The 23037-nt window shown below is 34.2% G+C and overlaps 1 protein-coding gene across 8 annotated transcripts in view; it reads right to left on the reverse strand.

Moving 5' to 3' along the window:
- The window catches only part of ARB2A (ARB2 cotranscriptional regulator A), a 460460-nt gene that overhangs the window by 330695 nt on the left and 106728 nt on the right, over positions 1-23037 (reverse strand). For all 8 annotated transcript variants that reach the window (XM_090276494.1, XM_090276487.1, XM_090276486.1 and 5 more), the window contains 2 exons: positions 11789-11854; positions 6673-6864 (listed from right to left, as the gene is read on the reverse strand). In XM_090276494.1, the coding sequence (XP_090132620.1) occupies positions 6673-6864; positions 11789-11854 (258 nt within the window). The remainder of the gene's footprint in view (positions 1-6672; positions 6865-11788; positions 11855-23037) is intronic.

Below are 23037 nucleotides of genomic sequence, written 5' to 3' on the forward strand. Positions count from 1 at the left end.
ATGAAGGCATGTATCCAAAGGTGAGGGTTCACTAAATTCAGGAAAACGGAAAGTCAAACATATGAAATAATCTAAGGAGTCCCATGATGAGAAAGACAGGAAGGCAGGTTTAGAAAGTGACCAGTAAAGACTGGAACAAAAGTCCACAGAATTCCAAAAGGGCATTCTCTAAAAGAATATGAAACTGGAAGATAATCTGATATATTTTGACCATGTAAAAAAATTACTGAGAGGCTAATCAAGAGCTGAGTTAACAATAAATACAAGAAAAAAAATTTTAACCCTACAAAATTATTAATTCCAGGAAAACAAACATAGCAAAAATGAAAACAAATACAGTGTCTATTTGGCTCAGCCATAAGCAACATTAAAATAGAGTAATATTATAAAGTTTGGTTGCTGATTTAATCCCAACACTGTAAGCATAGTAAATAGATTCTTGTCTATCCATAACAGAAAATGACTGATACACATCATGAGACAGCAGTATAATTTTAAATATGAAAATACAAATATAAATAACACTAAAAGCATTAAGAGTGAATATATCTAGGGAACAGAATAGGTGGAAAAGAATTAGAAAAGGATAAATGTTATTTTGATACATGCCTTTTGCTTTTTTTTGACTTTAAGATTATATGTATGCATCCTTTAATGTTCTGCAGTTTATTTTCATAAATTTTAAGTGTAATTTTTAAAATTTTAACTGAATTTATTGGGGAGACATTGGCTAATAAAATTAAATAGGTCTCAGGTGTACAATTCTTTAATACATCATCTGTATATTGTATTGTGTGTTCACCACCCCAGGTCAAGTCTCCTCCCATCACCATTTATCCCCTCTTACCCTCGTTCATCCCTCCCATCCCTCTTTCACTCTGGTAATCACTATACTGTTTGTTGTCTATGTCTATAAGTTTTTTTGTTTTTGCTTAATCCCTTTACCTTTTTCACCAAGCCCCCACCCAACCACCCTCCCTCAGACAGCTGTCAGTCTGTTTTTTAGGTCTATGGGTCTATTTCTACATTGTTTGTTTATTTTGAGATTCTACATATAAATGAAATCATATGGCATTTGTCTTTCTGCAACTTATTTCACTTAGCTTAATACTCTCCAGATCCATTAATGCTGTTGCAAAAGGTAAGATTTTCTTCTTTTTTATGGCCCAGTAGTATTCCATTGTGTAAATCTACCACAGCTTTTTCCATTCATCCACTTATGAGCTCTTGAGCTGCTTCCAAATCTTGGCTACTGTAAATAACACTGATGTGAACATAGGGGTGCATTCAGGGTAAGGCAAAAGTAGGTTTACAGTTGTTCATATGGAAAATAATAATAATACAAGAATAAACTCTTCTGCGTACTCAAAACTGTAAATCTACTTTTGCCATACTCTGCATATTTTTTTCAAAATAATGTTTCAGGTTCCTTCGGATATATTCCCAGAGGTGGAATTTCTGGGTCATAAGGCAATTCCAGTTTTAATTTTTTGAGGAATCTCCATACTGTTTCCACAGTGGCTGCACCAATCTGCTTCCAATCAACAGTGCAGTAGGGTTCCCTTTTCTCCACATCCTCGCCAACAATTGTTGTTTGCTGATTTATTGACGACAGCCATTCTGATAGGTGTGAGGTGATATATCTGACTTTAATTTGCATCTCTCTGATGATTAGTAATATTGAACATCTTTTCATATGTCTATTAGCCATCTGTATGTCCCCTTTGAAGAAGTGTCTATTCAGGTCCTTTGTTCATTTTTTTAATGAAATTTTTTAGGTGTTGAGCTTTATAAGTTCTTTGTAAATCTTTTACATTAACCCCTTATCAGATGTGTCATCAGCAAAATAAGTTCCCCCATGCAATGGGTTGTCTTTTTGATGGTTTCCTTTGCTTTGCAAAACCTTTTTAGTTTGATGCAGTCCCATTTGCTTATTTTTCTTTTGTTTCCCTTACCCAAGTAGATATGTCATAAAAAATATTGCTATGAGAAATCTCCAAGATTTTGCTGCCTAAGTTTTCTTCTCGGATATTGACGATTTTGAGTCTTACATTTAAGTATTTAATCCACTTTGAGTTTATTCTTCTGTATGGTATAAGAAGGTGGTCTAGTTTCATTTTTTGCATGTATCAGTGCAGGTTTATTATCATTTGTCATACTCTCATAAACATACTATAGAGAGGAATTCTGATGTGTTGTGTAATTGTGCACCTGAAACCTGTATAATTTTGTTAACCATTGTCACCCCAATAAATTCAATAAAAAATAAAATAAAATAAAACAAAATAAATGACTGAATAAATTTTTACCTCTACATTTTCTAGGACTTCTCAGTCTGTTTTACTAAATATAACTGACTTTAATTTCTACCTTATCAATTATACCTCCAGCCTGAAAGGTATAAATAAACCCTTACTGATCAATGAGTATTAACTTACACCAGTGGTTTTAGTGTGGTGCCCAGATTAGCAGCATAAACATCACCTGGTGCATTCTTAGATATGTAAATACTCAGGACCAACCAAATCTTCTGAATCAAAATCTGGGACTGGTGCAGGATAATTTGTTTCACCAGGGGATTCTGATACATAGTAAAACGGGAATCTATAGAACAGTGACTCCCAAACTGCTCTCCATAAAACCTTTTTACAGTACATCTCAGTCAGTCACAGCAAACAGGGAGAGACCAGTGAGGTGCCAAGGGTACACGATTTAAGGAGGCACTAACTCTCAGTGTCCTACAGGTACTGCACAACCCTGAGAGTGACTGACTCCTTAAATATTGCCCTCTTGCCCACCCCTGTAGTTAATAATTAAATGATTTAAAGTGTCACCTACTTTCTTTGCCCCATTTTTAGAGACCAACTAAAATGCCTAAAAAAGATTCATATGAGAAAAGATAAATGAAGAAACAAGTATGAGCAACTCTCAAAGTGCACAATCAGACACTGAATAATTAGTACTTGGCTATAGATATACTATTTCCTACTCCAAGTAATATATTATGCAATGAAGATTGTTAAACACTGAAATTACTAGCTATGGCAACCTCAGAAGTATTGTGGAAATTTATCTGATATGCGCTACTTCTCCAACATGAAATATTCATACATTTTTGATAATCAAGTTCTAAAGTATCTAAAATATAAGAAATTGGAATATCTGTGATTTTCAAATGTGATGTATGGGGACCCAAACTTCAAGGAAGATCTCTCAGGGCCCATTGTGGAGATGGTTCCAGTCCTCACCCCACCTTCAACCAAAGTGGCTCCACAGAGTTAAATATATATTACATAACAATCCACTTAGAGGCAGAATTCTACTGTTTAAAACAAAAGGGGTTACCCTCACAATGATATGAATCCAGTTTTAGTACCTTTAATCTTATATTAAAAATTAAGACTAGAGTTACCATATACCCAGCTGCCCTTCTTCTTGAGTATCTACCCCCAAAAATTGAAAACATTTATTCATAACATATACGTAGCCCTATGTTCATCGAAGTATTATTCATAGTAGCCAAGGCATGGAAACAACTGAAGTGTCTCTTGATAGATGACTGGATAAAGAAGATGTGGTACATATATACAATGGAATAATACTGAGCCATAAGCAAAGACTGCGACAACATGGATGGATCTTGAGAACATCATACTAAACAAATTAAGTCAGACAGAAAAGTCAAGAACAATGTGATTTCATTCATATGTGGTGTATAAAAGCGAAAGCAATAAATGAACATACAGGAAAAACAAACGAAAACTCATAGACACAGAAGACAGCATGGTGCTTACCAGAGGGAAGTGGATAGCAAAGGTTAAAGTGTGTCAAATACATGGTGATGGAAGGAAACTTGACTTTGGGTAGTAAACACACAATGCAATATACAGATGATGCATTATAGAAGTGTACTCTTGAAACCTACAAAATTTATCAACCATTTTATCAACTTAATAAAAAAATAAAAAAATAAAAGCAGATAATGGGATGCAGATCTTCTTGGAGCTTTAACATGCACAATATCAATTACTACTTGGGTAAGATCAAAGCCTTACACCAAAATAAATAAAATATCTGTGGAAATATAACTAAAATATTAACAACACTGAGTACAGGTGATATTGTCTGACCTGAAAATATAAGAATTCACTTTAGTTGTGATATGAAAACTGACAAACCATAAAAAAACAGAGTAGTGGCTCCCCACCTCTTGTAGACTATGGAAACCTTTCTTTAAATACATTTTGAAAAATGTACAAAAATTAAAAACAAGCAGAGCTATTCTGACTTAAAAATAAGAACGAGGCAGCTTTTTCCTCCCTATTACTCTTCCTCCGCCTGCTTCCTAAAATACCATCCTTTTCCACACCTGTCCCTTGCACTGCCCCCAAAACAAACAGAGCAGCCCCTTAAGAACTACCGGAAAAACATTATGAAAAGGTAAAACCAAAATAATAAAATCATTTTATCTAGACTAAAAAGATATCATAAATGTTCACTATGTAGAAAGTTACCACAATAAAGTTCATATTCAGTTATTATAAAATATAAGAATAAAGTATATAAACGAAAAATTTCAATTTCAAAGTATATAACATACTAAATACAGTAAATACTAGAAATCAGCTGCTTTTCCTTTTCCCAAGGAATGATGAATTGCTATGATTGAGGAAAACAGAAAAAAAAAAATATGGGCATTGAAATTTTATACCCAAAACATTATTCCTACTTATAAGAACAAGATGACAGACTATACTAATGTTATTGACAAACTTCCTCCCTCCTGTTTAGGATATTAATGGATAGTCAATTGAAAGATCTCTGCTATGGCTTCCCATATACTCTTTCACGTCAAAAAAACCTTATACAACAATAAAAACATTTCTAGAATGGGAAATCCTTATTTAGTTGATATAGTAGCACGGACAATATAATTACATGAAGTATTTCAACTAATTCTAAAACGCACAAACATCTGATTTTCTTTACTATATTATACTTCAAATATCCACTGAACTGTGATCACATTTCACATATAATATTAAAATAGATCAACAGGATCTCTTCTAACCACAAACTGTTGTGTCAGAAAGTTCACTCACTATTCATATTCCGAAGCATGGAACAGTTTAAATAATATAGAGATACACGATCTGCAATACACAGATTGTATCATAGAAATGTACACTTGAAACCTATGACCCTTTTAACCAATGTCACCCCACTAAATTTAATAAAATAAAAAGATAATATATCACGTGAGTTACTTCAACCTAAACCTCAATTTATTTTAGTTAATTAAATTCTACTAAAAAAACCCACTGAATTTTGCAAGAAATAATGCCTTTGTGTTCTTTGCGTATCGATGAAGGCTGAAAAAAATACAAAATTAACCTAAGAAATTCTACCTAAATCATTTTAAAAGCCTCAAAATCAATTAACAAAAATACTCTGTAAGGGTTGGGCTGGGCCTAAATACAGCTGATTCTTGAACAACATGCATTTCAATAGTGCACGTCCATTTATATATAGATTTTCTTCAAAATACTGTTTTTTCTCTTCCTTATGATTTCTTAATAACATTTTCTTTTCTGTAGCTAACCTTACTGTAAGAATTCGGTATTTAAAATGCATAATATACAAAACATGTATTAAGCAACTATTTATGTTACAGGTAAGGTTCTGGTCAACAGTAGATATTAATCATTACGTTTTGAGATAATCAAGTTATATTCGGGTTTCGGACTGCATGCAGGGCAAAGGTGTAATGTCAGTGCCCCTAACCCCCAACGTTGTTCAAGGATCAACTGTATTAACATTTCAGAGTTAACACCGGAGGAAACATCTTACCTTTGACATTTGTATATTGGTATATTAAAGAATTCCTTCCCAATTTTAATTACAAAAATAGACTTTACATTCTTATAGAAGATGTCACTTTACTTTTTTTCTGAAGAAAAACTACTTATATGTAAAAGAAACCCACACTTTGCAAAATTTGGCTATTCGACAGAACCTAAGAGAATAAAACAAAAGTAGCCTAACATTTACATGTAAATAATTTCACTATTATGCAGGGGGCGGGGAGCCCTTATATACAATTTTAAAATAGCAATTTCTAAAAAGTTGGAATTCAAAAAAGTAATTCAGCAACTACTACAACTTATCATTTTGTATGTATGTCTTATGCTGAAAGCATTTTGTTTGTGCCCCTAAAGAGATTTTTAAAAAGAAATTACAAAAAATACTGAGTTATTCCAACTCTTCATTTAAAGAATAAGAGATTAATTTAAAGTAGATTTCTTTTAGTTTATAACATATTTAAATTAGATAGGAAAATATTTACAAAAGCAGTCATGATATTTTTTCAGAAGTGTTTCAATAATATTGATAAGTAGTTGATCGTGTAAGTGATATTTCATTTAATAATAAAATTTTAGAATAAAAATATTCATTTCAAAGATATTATGTCATCTTTTTAAATACTTAAGATGTAGTTTCGTTTTTGGTTGTAACTGCAAAATAATGCAGAACAATTTTTCATTACAAATAAATGATAATAGTTAAGATTATGTTTAGGATATACTTTTGAAGAAACATGTTAAAATAAATTATAACACATAATGAAACAGTTATAAAGTGTCCCCAAAATATAAAAGAAATCACACTTACATCCATAGCTCTCTTAATAAATGGTATCTGCGTGCCACTGTCCAGATCTTCATTTATAATAAGCCTTCTAGCCCACTGACCTGCCCTGACAACACCACTACCATGAATTAAAACCATCAGTTTCTGTGGATTTGTCAAAGCATCCTCACTCATAAAGATAAAACTCTTTGGTTCACTCTCAGTGGCATCTACCTGTAATTAAAAAAGAGTTAAATGATAAATAAGTGTTTTCTGATCAAGCATAAACATAAATGAAAAAATACTAATGGTTACTATAAATTATAAAAGTTATTACAGAATTATAGAGGTAAAAAATTTTTAAATAAAATTAAAATATTCATTGGAGATTAACAATTACATATACAGTGGATGAATACATGAGACATGAAGTTGTTTAAATATTTAAAATATTGGAAAATCTGTCCCCACATTATTGTTGTATATTAAGAACCATTATTTTTAAGAGTAACTAATTTTTGAGTATTTGCTATTGTCTACTGTGCAAAATGTTTTAAAAATATTATCTCAATCACAATTTCATAAAGGTGGGTCTCCTATTATACTCATTTATAGATGAAGAAATTGAGATCTAGAGAGTTTAAATAACATGCCCAATGTCACACAACTATTAAGTCTAAAATTCTAAAATAGAAGTATACTGCATCTTAAATAGAAAAAAAAAAGCAAAAAAAACTGGAAGATACACCTATAAAAAAATCATATATTACTCAGAAATACTACCAAACTTTTCAAAGGTGAGAGAGAAAACTATTTAAAAAATTCAAAAATCTACTGTTTTATGTAAGTGAACTTTAAAATTTCATTCAGAATATGAGCATAAGATTATATAATAATTATTTAATGAAAGAATATTATTTGTGTACTCTGATAACCTTATTTTATGAACTAGTTATCTATGGGATAAAAAGTAATATTTTTATTCATTGTGATTGTACTTAATTTTTCGGTTTAAACTGGATGATGTCTGATTTAGATCTGAAAGACTCAAAAGACTTTTAGGAAGTGCTAACTCCCCAGTCATTTATTACATGTGCCATGGCATACACTGACTTGCATAAGTTCACTAGGAATGGAAGCCTGTGTGCAGCCTGGCCAGAGACAGAAGCTAAAGTCTTGATGGCTGGTAATACACACATCCTCGAATACAGAGTGTAAATTCACCTGTTATGTAATGCAACAGTTCTTCACTTAGTCAATGGAAGAGAGATATGAGATGTAACAGAATCACATTAGCTTCGATTACATGAGATGTCCTGAGTAAACCAACTACAATAATGACAGTGGGTATGACTGAGGTCACAAAGGGAAGAGGATGAGAGAAAAAGGAAACCCAAAGCTAGGTAATTCCCATTTACCTAAGAATGTTTTATGAAAACAGAGGAATGACTCAGTTAAAAGTGGCTTTAAAAAATGGTGATAAGAAAAAAGGAAAAATTAAAAAGCAAAGTTGTCAGTATGCAATTAAAAAAAGGGGCCAGAGAGGTCTGTAGTCGTTCTTTTACCAAAGAGCACATCTAAGCACACACAAATAAACATACCTGTTAAGGTCAGTGAGGCCTTATAGGATCCTGGAATGAATATGGAAAGGGACATCTGCTTATCTCAATGAAAAGAATCTGTTGCTCTGGACTTCCCAGTAGGGGCTGATCACTATTTCTTTTTACTATTTGACTAAGTCCTCTGTTACCAAGGAACTCAGTCAATTTTTAAAGCAATGAAATGTTGGTACTTTAAATTCCACAGTAATCGCTTTAAAACTGGAAAAGTACTTATTTTCAGAAGATAAAAACGTTTTTTTTTATTATAATGTTCAGATTTTCAAGAGGCTACAAATTAAATTAGCCATGAATAAGTGCATAAAGATTTACTTGAATATTCCAAAATGTTGACTTTAAAAAAATATGAGAACATTAGAAAATTCAAGAAAAAAAAAAACAATAAAACTGAATAATAGTATTAATGATTAAGGAGTAAGGGCAGTATTTGAGCTGGTTATTGACTAATATATCAGTTAAATACAGAACTGTGACTTTGCAGTTGGTAACTATAACTTATTATATAAAGTTAATGCTAATATTCAATAGTGAAATTTCTATATGAATAAAATAACTTCTTCTTCATTAACTTAAGTTTGGAAATGGCTGTCCGGTCCATTTACCTTCAAATAATAGTAACTCATTAAACTGAGTTTTCTTTAAAGAATATATACATATAAAGGTCATTCTAGTATGCCAACTCACTTACTGATAAATCAATTTAAAAGGCTAATTGGTTAGTGAGACTGCACCAAACCAATTTTACCTGTTAACAATTCATTTGGAGATGCTAACAAACCCCACTAATTGTGATGTTCATTTAAAAATGACTGGGTGGCTGGTTGCAGGGGTGTGGAGGGATTGAGCAAAAAAGAAAACAAAGACCAAAAATTCATGGACATGGACAACAGCTTGGTAAGTGCTGGGTGAAAGCAAGTAGGGGGAAGTGGAAGAGGATACAGAGCGGGTAAATGGTGATGGAGGATGACTTGACTTGTGTGGTGAACACACAATACAGTGTATAGATGATATGTTGTAGAATTGTGCACCTGAGACCTGTAGAAATTTGTTAACCAGTATTACCCGAAAAAATTCAATAAAAATGAAAAAAAAAAGATTTAATAAACTGAACGAATATTTGTAGCCAAGTTATTAAGTTAATCCAATATTCCATGAGTGTGAGATAGTACAATGAAAATATTTTGTACTTACATATATGAGGTACATGAGAGATGATCATGATCATTACTATCAAATCATGGGCTTTTATAAAGTGCTGTCATTTAAAAAAGAAACAAGTTTTTCTTTCCTTATTAAATAGTTCATGTATAAAACTAAAAATCAGTTCATCATCAGGGCAAAAAAAACGTTTGGTGGTATTTCTGTGATAAAAAGAACTATACCAAAAAACCTCAAGCAAATTAAAAAAAACCCTCTCACTGCTGGCATCTGTTTGGGATTTAAGAGAACTCAGGAAAAAAACTGTAAGTTATGGAAGAAAAATTTCACAACTACCTAAAACATATGATGATAATTTAAAGAGAGATTAAATTTCTAAAACAAACATTTTTCTGTTGTTTTTTGGTTTATAAACCAGGAAATCTTTGCTAACCAAAAATGGACTTGACATTATTATAGGTATCATATAATGTAATGCTCTTTCTATGCATATTGGGTGTTTTTGCATATTAGCTTTATAATCTCAATTTAAATGAGAGGAAAATATTGGGTCAAAATGAATAAAGTCCTTTCTAAACTTAATCTCAGGCTTTCTATTAGAAAACTAACAAAACATTTCTATAACATGATCTATATGGCCACTTATCTTGTGATTTGTTCTGAATATCTAGGGGACTGACACGAGTGTAAAGGTTTCATGAAACTGGAAGTATTATAGAGTTAAAGAACTCAACATTAACTGTGTTGTAACAATGGCTTAACCTAGAACCCTTTAAATATTGTTCTTCAAAAGCTTTGAAAGAAGTAAAATTAACAAAAAAGGAAAACTAAAGAAAGTGATAAAATTCTATGTTGAGTTTCCAGAAGTCCAAATGCAATATACAGTTTTAATTACGTAACACACTAGACCTAAAGTGAAAACAAAACAAAACAAAAAAGCTGGAATCTAAAAAGAAGTAGTGTATTCACTCCCCAAAAGACCACTGACATCTTGGTTTTCATGTATTTCTAAAGGAACGAAAGTTTCCAAATCAACAAGGGTTGGCCTCGCTGTTAGAAAAGGTTTTTTACTCATTAGTACGTCACAAGCACATGGAACAGTGCCTGACACCCTTACATAAATATCTGTTGAATGAATGAACAAATGAATAAATAATTAACAATGTAATCTGTATTTGAGGTTATCCATAGAAAATTAAACATAAAACAAATTTTTTTTTAAAAAATTGAACTATGGAATTAATTTTTAAGAATAGAGAGTATAAAGAAATCCTATAGTTCACAGTAGAATAACACCAAAAAAATCCAACTCATAGTAGAATAACACCCCGAAACTTTTAAAACCTCATGCAAAATTTAATGCAAACAAAATTATCTATATGCAAAGCTTTATGCTTTAAATAAATTCCTTTTTAATAAGTCTTTCAGATTCACATATATCATAAAATCAGAGTTGTCAGGGTCAGCAAAGATCATCTAATCTAGTGCCACCATCGTTTCACACATAGGACTACTATTTCTTCATTTGAAAGCTTAATATTTCATGTTTTACATTAAAAACAAAAAGGCTTTCCTGAGAATTTGAGTCTGAGTATGAATTTCAAACTTTTTCATTCTGCAATGGCAAAATGTGCAAAATTTCAAAAAAGTGTTTTGCCAAAAAGGGAAGGAGCTGTGTCACAAAACAGGAAGCATGCGGAATGAACTTGGGAATGTGTAGAAGAAATAACATAGAAATAAAACATATAATCTCAAAAATCAAGAAATAAAGAGATGGTGAATCTCTAATGCAACAAAAACATATTAGTTTACTTCATATAAATAAGTAAAAATAAATTATATCAATGAAATTGGAAAGGGTAGAAAAAGGTGGTCCTTTTAATTGTATCCTCATTTTTAAAAAAACACTGGAAGTCAGTCTTTTTTTTTTTTTTTTAAGTTAGGTATTAGTGTTTATTTACCTATGGATGTATTTTTATTCCTTTCAATTACAGTTTACATTCAACATTATTCTGTATTAGTTTTCAGGCGTACAGCCTAGTGGCCAATCATACACCTTACAAAATCCTCCATCATTTCCAGCACCCACCTGGCATCACACATAGTTATTACAATATAGCGACTATATTCCCCACATTGAACTTGACATCCCTGTGTCTATTTTGTAGTATGCCTTATCTCATTGTGCTCAGTAGTTCTGAAGATTATTGCTTTTTAAGAACTATTGTGCACAACAAGATTAGATACACTGACAACAATTTAATATTATCTTTATCAATATCAAAAGATGAGGTTAACACAATTAACCTAAAATAAGTTTTCTTCTGAATTAGAAACTACTTTATTTGGAAGTTTAAACATTTTTTTTTAATTGGACTTACTGGAATAGAGATTTTTTTCAAATTACAGTCCTTTTCCAGGAGCTCATATACATACTTCGTGATGATCTAGGTAGGAAAAAGATAACACATTAAGATGTAATGTTGTTCATTAGCAAAATTCACATAAGTTATCACTTATTGTTCTGAATGAGTATCCCTCTATTTGGAATGCTTTTATTCTAAATTAAAAGACTCTTCATTGATTACTTGTAACAGTTTACTTCCTGTCACTGTGTGAATAACTATGGGCCTTAACACTATTGATCAGAACCAATTAATTTAAACACGCAAACAAGAACTTCCTATTTTTTAAAGCAATACTCTGTGAGTATATTTTCTTTTTTCAGTATTTCTAGAATCTGTTTCCTCTGTAATTTTTCTATAGCTGTTATATTTAATATAGTACTGTCATGACTCTGAATCCTAGCACCTTTTTTGTATTCACTGCATCAAGGAGGAAAAGTTTGGAGGTATTCTAAACAGAAAAGGAAAGCCGATTCAGCAAAGTCAGGCACCATTTAGGATTACTGTCTGCGGCAGGCAAAAACATGGCTACCCAAAGATGTCCACCTTGTAATTCCTAGAACCTTTTAAAATGTTATATTACAGGGTAAGAGACTTTGTATATATGATTAACGTTAAGAACCTAAGAAGGGGAGATTATCCTGGATTATCTGAGTAGACCCAATCTAATCTAATAAATCTTTACAAGTGGAATATTATGGAAAAACAGTGTCAGAAATATAGAAAGTGAGAAGGCCCTGGTTGATCATGCTGATTTTGAAAATGGAAGGAGACCCAAGGATCCTAAGAGAAAAGGCTGATTCAAGGCCCAGAGCATAAAAAGTACAAGGTGTTTGAAAATAAAATGTTTGCACAAAGGAAAGGAAAAGAAAGGGAAGGAAGGAAAGAAGGAAGGCAGGGAGGAGGGAAAGAAGAGAGGAAGGGAGGAAAGAAGGAAAAATACTGTAAGAGTGATGAATAAATGTTAAAAGAATACAAAAGCTGCTTGATGAGAAGCCAGCTAGCCAAATCTGGAATAATCTAGGCATCAAAATAATGACAGCAATGGATTATATAACACATTGATAAAATAAGAATCAACAAGTCCATAATGATATAAATAAAGTAAAAAGGGAAGGGGAAAGAATGTTTGTTCTTACAGGAGAATGCCAACTAATGCATAGAGAAGAAATGATGGAGTCAGAAAATCATCAATAGATGCTAAAATTAACAAGTAGAAGTTTCATAAAGAATATAGTCTCAAGTATATTCCCCCAAATAACCGATTAATTACAAAGAGTAAAATAATAGTAACTTAATGGTATGACCTGGCAGGCATCTCCAATATTGGAGCAAACCAAAACCATGCTCTTGATATTGTGCGTGGAAGACAAAGATCACATACATCTAAGGTACTTCTGTCAAAAACATGTGAACTGAATCAACTTATGAGGACACATATGACAAACTCTAATTGAGGGTCATTCTACAAATGTCCTATACTTCAAAATATGTCATTATCAAGAAAGATGAAAAAGGCTAAGGAATGGTTCCAGATTAAAGGTGAATAAAGAGACATGGCAACTAAATGCAAAGTGTAAACCTAGATTTAATCCTGGACTTGAGAAATATTAGCTACTAAGTACATTATGTGACAATTAGCAAAATTTAAACATGACGTATAGATTGATAATATTAAACCAATATAAAATTTCCTGATTCTGGTAACTGTAACTATAAAGAGAATGTTCTTAGGAAATATACACCAATGTATTAGGGGTAAAAGAACATAGCTTCCAACCTTACTATCAAACAGTTCAGAAAAAAATTATATAAGTAATATATAATATATATATAGTCCTTGTAATCACACAACTTTTCTGTAAGAAATTATATCACAACAGAAGGTTGTTTTAAAATTCCCCATAATGTATATATTCCTAGTTCAAGTGCTGCTGACACTGCATGTGTTCCCTCAAGTATTTCAATGGAAATATGACAAATGACAAATAGGGTGACAACAATTTACTTTTATCAAAACATTTTAATTTCTTGAAATGTTACAATACAGTTTCATACAAGGATAATTTTCATCCATTATTGCTAGTCAAAAGCAAAGACTCTCTGGAGCAAGTCCTATAGTTTGCCGTGTTTATGTGTATGTTCATCCCCCACCTAAAATTCTCTTATCTTTTAACTTTTCCCATTTTCCTCTAATTGCTCAAAAATCAGTTCAGGTGCTACTTCCTGTCTTAAGTTTTCACTGATTCTGCCAATGACTGTGCTCCTCTTATGACATTTAGCATTCCATAGTGACTACCTCACATTCTCATTGGCCTACCCAAGCGGGCCTTTTATAAATAAGAATTACACATCTCCTACTTTGTTGGAGCACCAGCCACACTGAAGATGCACAATACATGAATAATGAATGAATGAAAATTAATTGGTAGTGCTTGCAAACATGACTTTTCGGTTTATAAAAATAAGCAATACATTTAAAAATATTTTTAATTTTTGTATTGAATACAAATTCAGAAGATTTCAACATGAAGAAAATATAACACAATAGACACTGAGAAGTCTCACTCACACCTCAGTCCTACTCTATCGTATGCTCCTCACTCTAGTGGTTATCTTACTATTTAGGTTCCTACGCATCCTCCAGTATTTCTTAGTGCCAATATAAGCAAATAAAAATGTATCATTTCCCTCTTTTTCTTAAAAACAAAAACAAAAACAAAAATAAAGCACACTACTGAGTTGTGTTACTCTGTCATTTACAAATCTGTACTGATGATCTACCCTCTCAGTAAGAGACCTTCTTTATTCTTCTTCACTAGTATAGTATTCCATTGTGTGGATGTACCACAGTTTAGTAAATTAAAAAAAAATATTTAGTGTTTCACAAAAATATTCACTAAGAAAAACATACCTAACCTTAAAGATTGTTTATTAAATCCTATGCAAATTAAATTTACATGAAGTTATTACCTTGGAGCTTATAATTCATTTAAAATAAAAACCCACCTTGTAAGTTACCTAATTATTTAAGAAAGAAAAACACCTTTCCCTTTTAAAAGTCCCATTTATAGAACTTTAGATTTCATCCTAGCTTCCTCCTGGCAAGGTATGGAGGGAGGGAGAGTAGAAAAGAAGGCGGATAAGATGGAGGATGAGAGGAACACAGGAAAAAAGGGGGGGAAATCTTAATAATTAAGGTTTAATATTATTCAATAATGTCAGTTTGGTTAAGCCTAAAAGGGCTCCTCTAGCATCTTTACATTAAAGAGACTATGATATGAATGGCAATGAGTTGTCTAATTAGCACTAAAGAACATTTACCCTGGGTGTATATTCTCTTAAGTCAGAATTACATCTTAAATTTCACTAAAATCATCTCTATCTCATCCCTATTTTTCCCTTTAAAATCTTTTATACTTCATTCTTAGTGGGTATGTTCTAAACTTTTAAAAAGTCTTTTGAAGTAACTGCCTTTTCAGCATATCTTTGAAATAAAATTCATTCCTCCTACTTTCATTAACATTCCCTGGAGTTCTAGTCTATATCCCTGGCTGTCCTTCATTTACATCAGCTTCAGATCACTTGCTCTTACATTTTCCTTTTACCGGCTCTAAAGAAAAGTCCTTACTCTAAGCCTTCCTTTCTTCCCAATAACCAGATTCTTTTTTTTTTTTTTAATGTTTTTTATTGATTATATTGTTACAACAGTTCCAATTTTCTCCCCCTTGCTCCCCTCCCCCCAGCACCCCCCTCCCCCAGCGATCCCCCCCAAGTCCATACCCCTGGTTCGTAAAAATTAACTATCCCCCCCCTCTCAAATATTAGGACCCTTTGTAATCTTGTAAAGGACAATGGGCGAAGGTCTCCAATAACCAGATTCTTAAATAACTTACCAGAGACACAGACTTATAAATGCATCCAACTAATTACAGATCTCTCCTTGTAGTGATTACACAGGCATCTCAAATTCAGTATGTTCAAACTGACTCCATCTACACATGCCCAAACCTATCTCTCCTCCCGTGTGTTCATCAACTTCATAAATGGCACTACCATCCACCAAACTGTTCAAGCTACCAGCCTAAATATCACGACTCCTTGTCCTTTTTCTATCCCTTACAATCAATCCTCAAGTCCCTCAAGCTAATCTTGAAAGATACCCACATCTCCTCATCTCTGCTATGACCATTTAAGTCCATTCTAGTCTATCAACAGATTATTATCTTTTCTTTGGATTACTTCTGAAGCCTCCTTCTGTTAATTCTAATATAGCAGACTTTCCTTCAGATCATCTCTCTCGTTAGCAAATATATTACTCCTTTAAAAATGCAAATCTAATAGCTTCCCAACACTATAAGGATAAGATCCCAGTCCTTAAATCCAGCAAGACCCTGCCAAATCTGGCTCCCGCCTACTTCTCAAGTTTCATCCTGTACCACTCTCCTCATTCTCTGTACAGTATTGTGTAATCACACAGACTTTCTTTTAAATTCTCATTTGCATACTGATCTTTTTCACCTCAGAGCCTTTGCAAGTGATGCTTTGCCTGGAATGCTTGCCCCATTCTTTGCTTATCTAGCGTTAACATCTTCCTTGTCTGGCATCCCAACCTATCCTCAAGACACAGCTAAGAATTTTGTACTCCTCCTCACTAACAGTTAGATTATTAATAATGTGTTTTCCAACATCTGTCTTTGACACTAGACTTTTAAGCTTTTGGAAGAGAAGCAACTATACATATTTGTCTTGGGCTAAATGTCTAGAGCCTTCAGTAATGACAATCAAAATTTTTTCAAATAAACAACATCATCAACAACAACAGTAGCAAACATATGCATAGGACTAATTCTACATAAATCCTTTTAATAAATCTCCTTCTTTAACATTCACAACAACCCTCTAAACTGAAGGAGGAAACCAAAACATTTGAAAGGTTAGATAACCTGCCCATGATCATGCAGCTAAGTAAGTCAGAGTCTGAATTCAAACCTAGGCAATTTGCTTGCCTGGGATCTGGAGTACGTCCTGAACGTACATGATATATTCAATCTCCTATGTTCGAAGTCCATAAATAAAGATGCTAAGAAAGAGTGAGATATGAAACTGAAATTAAAGGATTATTAGTAACCTAATACCAGCAGGCAACCACAGAAACAAGATAGATAAAGTGAAAACATAGGAAGGAATTTTCATTGCCTAAACTAGGCATTCTTAATTTGTCCAATATATTTTTAAAAACCAAATTTGTGATGTATTGGCCTTCTTTATTATGCCCTTCTTTATTAATGTATTTTAGATATATGCAGCAGTACTATATCCTATAAAAACATCAGTGATTTCTATCTGTGACAAAGTCACAAAGCTACTAATACTATTATTTTTTACACCTACATTTATAATAAAAATAAATTTAGGTTAGCAGTTAGTAAAAATAAAGATGTATGTTTATATCCCATTGAGGTTCACAGACTTTAAAGACTACCTGAATCCTATCCCCTCAGATTAAGAATACCTGGTCTAACAACATCACCTGGGGCCTACAGAGTCTCCCCATGCCTTGTTCTGGCCCCAAAAGGAAAAATGGCCAGAGCAGGATCTTTTCTGCGATGTACACCATAAAAAGCACTGCTTTAGATTTATTTCCTGGCTACATAAATTTATATCATTTTAGTTTTAATATTGGGTATATTCAGATGATTTGGCATGAAACCTGGGCCCCAATTTTTCCTGCTTCTCTTAATAATATCAATATCCATTCCCTTGTCAGGTGGCTCAGTTGGTTGGAACACCGCCCTGTACACTAAGAAAGGTTGCAAGTTCTAGCCCTGGCCAGGGCAGGTACCTATGTTGCAGATTTGATCTGCATATGGGAGGCAACTGATCGATGTTTCTCTCACATACCAATGTTTCTCTCTCTTGCTCTAAAATTAATAAATATATTCTCAGATGATGATTTAAAAAATAATAAAATAATATCAATATCTGTGTTTCAGAACGAGGAAGAATGAAGATTCCATGGTTACTGGATGTGGGCACTCCTGACAACACCATCACTATGTCAATCTTTTAGGTAAAGAATCCCTCTAACTTATCAAAATTGTTTCATCTTCTCACTCTGTTAAATTAAACATTTATAAAATTTGTCTCAAAGGCAAACAGATATGTTTGAATGATTTTGTGTAGTTTTACTAGTCAAGGAAACACATTACAGTGGACACATCTAATGTTGACCAATACATGAAAATACAAGGCTTAATAGACATCAGTAAGTCAGAAAAAGAAACAAACTATAAATTAGAAATTGTAGAGAAAGAAGAGCTTCCGGCCAAGATGGAGGCGTAAATACACACACTGCGTCTCCTCACAACTAAGAAGGAATTTATAACCACTTCAAAACTAAAAAAACAACAAATCCAGAAAATCGAAACCACAGGAAGTTCAGCAAAGAAATGAAATAATCAGCTGGAAAGGTAGGAGGGGTGGAGCAGGGATGGAGAGAAAGAGGAGCAGAGGAGTGGAGCAGCGGTTGGGGGGGGGGGTGCTTGGCAGGCAGTGAGGCTGGTGGGCGTGGCTAGTAGTAGCTGTGGGGAAAAACACAATCATACAGTTTAAACCCGGGAAGCGATCCCAGCCCCGAACCTGCCACCCATAGTGAAATTACAGTCACGTGCAGCTTAACGATGAGGATGTTCTGGGAAATGCATCATTAAGCAATTTCATCGTTGTGCAAATATCAGAGTTGTACTTACACAAACCTAGATGGTATAGCCTATTGTACACCTAGACTATATGGTACAGCCTATTGCTCCTGGGCTACCAGTCTGTACAGCATGTTACTTTTCAAAACAACACAAGATTAAATCAAGCACAAGCAAAACGATGCAGTTAAGAGACAGTAACATGAAATGTATGAGGCTGTCACAGGCATAACACAGCATACTGTGTTCCAGTACTCTTCAATGAGTATTGTTGAAAGACTACAATCTAAAATAATCATAAAAAGTATAGGATAGAAAATACATAAACCAGTAACATAGTCATCTGTCATCCTTTTCAAGTATTATGTACTGTACATAATAATATGTACTATACTTTTACATGACTGGCAGTGCAAGTAGGTTTATTTACACCAACGTCACCACAAACGCATGAGCAATGTCTTGCACTATGACCTTATGTACAGCTAAGATGTCACTAGATGATAGGAATTTTTCCAGTCCATTATAATCTCATAGGACCATTGTCGTATATGTAGTCTGTTGTTGACCAAAATATCTTTTTGTGGCATATAACTGAACTAGTATTTGTATCTGCCTTCTCACTATAAACATATAGACAAATATATAAAATATATTAAACTGTTTTCAGAGAGTGGAAAATGGGTAACATAGATCTGTGATCCCAAAGAAAAAGGACACAAAAGAGATGAGGCCCATAATCACCTTGGTTTTCTGACTAAAAACAATTTCTGGACTGTGGCCATGGTGGAGGAACCCAAGAAGAACCTAGAGGCCTCACTGAGTTGAGAAGAGACAGGTGTTCAGAGAAACAGAGGCCACTAGAATTTGCAAGGCACAATACCAAAGACAGGGCATTAGGCAGAAAAATAGCTCTAAGAAATCTACATACGGAATAACCAACAGAACACTAGCTGGAAAGAAGTCTTATAACCACGGAGAGACAGAAAAGGCCGCTACATCACAACTTGACCGGTAGGGAGTGCAGAGACGCGGAAGGGCTGGCTGGGCTCACACGGGTGGCAGCTGAAGGGACTGAGAAACAGCTCAGCAGCCGGGGATTCCCCCTGAGAAGGGCAGGGTCTAAACCCCCAGCTGGGCTTCCCAGCCTACAGCAACAGAGTGGAAAGTAAAATACTATCAGCTGTGAAAAGCAAAAAGCCACAGGGTTTCTTGCTAGCCGGAGAGAAACAGCAGGAGAAAAAGAGCTCTTAAGTGGATCACATACGAAAATATTTTGGCCACCACTTACCCTGGGCTCAAGCAGAGGGAAGGCAGAGAGGACTGGAGACACTTGGGGAGAGTTTGGCACGGTGGCTTTGAGGGGAGAACTGGAGGAGCAGCCGACTGGGTCCCAGTGCTGACTCCTCCCCAGTACTGCGGGTAGACCATTCCCCTCCAAGTGGCGTCAGCCTGAGGGGAAGCAAAAGCCCTGCCTACAGGAATTAAGCTGCCACACCCACAGTCCTTAAGCCTGACAGCTAATCACAGATTGAGTAGATTAACAATCAAAGAAGACAGACAACAGCAGTAGATCCCTGGAAGTCTCCAACAGGCTGCCTAGGGCCAGACTGGTACAGGATCTGACGCCACAGAGGCAGATCCAGGAAGTGCAGATCATTCTAAGAAGCACCAAGAAACAATAGGAGTCAAAAAAATGGGGAGACAGAGAAACAACCTCCCATCAAAAGGAAAGGTAGAATCCCCAGAAAGAGTGCTAAATGAAATAGAGGGGAGCCAACTATCAGATATGGAATTCAAAACATGGATTATGGAGAAGCTGAATGAGCTCAGCGGAAACTACAAAGAACTCCAGAAAAACTACAAGGAACTCACAGAAAATTACGTGAGCATGAAAAAGGACATAGAAGCTATCAATAAGAGCCAGGAGGAAATGAAGAATACGATCTCTGAATTGAAGAACACAGAAGAAGGAATTAAAAGCAGGCTAGAGGAAGTAGAAGATCGGATCAGCGAGCTGGAGGACAACCTACACAAAAACTCCCAGACAATGCAACAAAATGAAAAAAGACTGAACAAGACTGAAGAGGTTCTAAGACAGCTGCAGGACAACATGAAACGTAATAATATCCGTATCATAGGAATTCCAGAAGGAGAAGGAGAAGAGCAAGGGATAGAAAACCTCTTTGAAAAACTAATGACAGAAAACTTCCCTAACATGACGAGAGAAAGAGTCATGCAAGTCCAGGAAGCACAGAGGGTCCCAATGAAGATGAAGCCCAACAGGCCCACCTCAAGACACATCATAATTAAAATGGCAACATTCAAAGACAAAGAGAGGATCCTAAAAGCAGCAAGAGAAAAACAACTAATAACATACAAGGGTACTCCAATAAGGCTATCATCAGATTTCTCAGCAGAAACACTACAAGCCAGAAGGGAATGGCAAAAAATATTCCAAGCAATGAAAAACAAAGGCCTACAACCTAGAATACTATACCCAGCAAAGCTCTCATTCAAAATGGAGGGTGAAATAAGGAGCTTCCAAGACAAAAGAAGGCTAAAAGAATACATCTCCACCAAACCAGCAATGCAAGAGATGCTAAAGGGTCTGCTCTAAGAAGATAAAGAAACAGAGAGAGACAGAGAAGAACACGAGTACAAAGGGGAAAAATGACAATGAATAAGTACTTATCGGTAATAACCTTAAATGTAAATGGATTAAACGCTCCAATTAAAAGACATAGGGTAGCTGAATGGATTAGAAAGAATGACCCACATATATGCTGTCTACAAGAGACCCACCTTAGAACAAAAGATCTACACAGACTGAAAGTAAAGGGATGGAAAAAAGTATTTCAAGCAAATGGGCATGAAAAAAAAGCCGGGGTAGCAATACTTATATCAGACAAAACAGATTTCACAGCAAAGTCCATAAAAAGAGACAAAGAAGGGCATTTCATAATACTTAAGGGAAAAATCCATCAAGAAGATATAACCCTTATAAATATATATGCACCCAACTTAGGAGCACCCAAATATATAAGGAAACTTTTGAAAGACTCCAAGAAAGATATAGACAACAACACACTCATAGTAGGGGACTTTAACACCCCATTGTCAACAATGGACAGATCTTCGAAGCAAAGAAACACCAAAGATATTGAGGCACTGAACAACACTCTAGATCAAATGGACTTAGTCGATATATATAGAAGTTTTCACCCCAAAGAAGCAAAATATACATACTTCTCAAGTGCACATGGAACGTTTTCAAAGATAGACCACATGGTAGGACACAAAACAAGCCTCAACAAATTCAAGAAAATTGAAATTATATCAAGCATCTTCTCAGATCACAATGGCTTAAAATTGGAAATCAACCTCAAGGAAAAAACTCAAAAACATTCAAACTCATGGAAAATGAATAACATGCTATTAAATAATGAATGGGTTAACAATGACATCAAGGAAGAAATCAAAAAGTTTCTGGAAACTAATGATAATGAACACACAACAACCCAAAACCTATGGGATACAGCGAAAGCAGTCCTAAGAGGAAAGTTCATAGCAATACAGGCCTACCTAAAAAAGCTAGAGGAATATCTAATAAAAAATTTAACCCTACAGCTACAAGATCTAGAGGAAGAACAACAAGCAAAGCCCAGATCAAGTAGAAGGAAGGAAATCATCAAGATCAGAGCAGAATTAAATGATATAGAGTCTAAACTAACAATTCAAAAGACCAACAAAAGTAGGAGCTGGTTCTTTGAAAAAATAAACAAAATTGACAAGCCTTTAACCAGGCTCATCAAGAAAAAAAGAGAGAGGACTCAAATAAATAAAATCAGAAATGAAAGAGGAGAAATCACAACTGATACCACAGAAATACAAAGGATAATAAGAAATTATTACGAACAACTGTATGGCAAGAAATTTGACAACCTAGAGGAAATGGACAAATTCCTGGAAACCTATAGTCTTCCCAAACGGAATCAAGAAGAAGCAGAAAGTCTGAATAGACCAGTAACAGCTAGTGAAATTGAAGCAGTAATCAAAAAACTCCCAGCACACAAAAGCCCTGGACCGGATGGCTTCACAAGTGAATTCTACAAAACATTTAGGAAAGAACTAACTCCTATCCTTCTCAGACTATTCCAAAAGATACAAGAAGAGGGAAGACTGCCAAACTCATTCTATGAAGCCAGTATAACCCTAATTCCAAAACCAGGTCAAGACACAACAAAGAAAGAAAACTACAGGCCAATATCGCTGATGAACATAGATGCTAAAATCCTCAACAAAATATTGGCAAACCGGATCCAGCAACACATTAGAAAGATCATACACCACGATCAAGTAGGATTCATCCCAGGGATGCAAGGATGGTTTAACATTCGCAAATCAATAAACGTAATACACCACATAAACAAAATGAAAGACAAAAACCACATGATAATATCAATAGATGCAGAAAAAGCATTTGATAAAGTACAACACCCATTTATGATAAAAACTCTCAGC

Source organism: Furipterus horrens, unplaced genomic scaffold, assembly GCF_987537825.1.
Source record: "Furipterus horrens unplaced genomic scaffold, mFurHor1.1.pri manual_scaffold_5, whole genome shotgun sequence".
Classification (NCBI taxonomy): Eukaryota; Metazoa; Chordata; class Mammalia; order Chiroptera; family Furipteridae; genus Furipterus; species Furipterus horrens.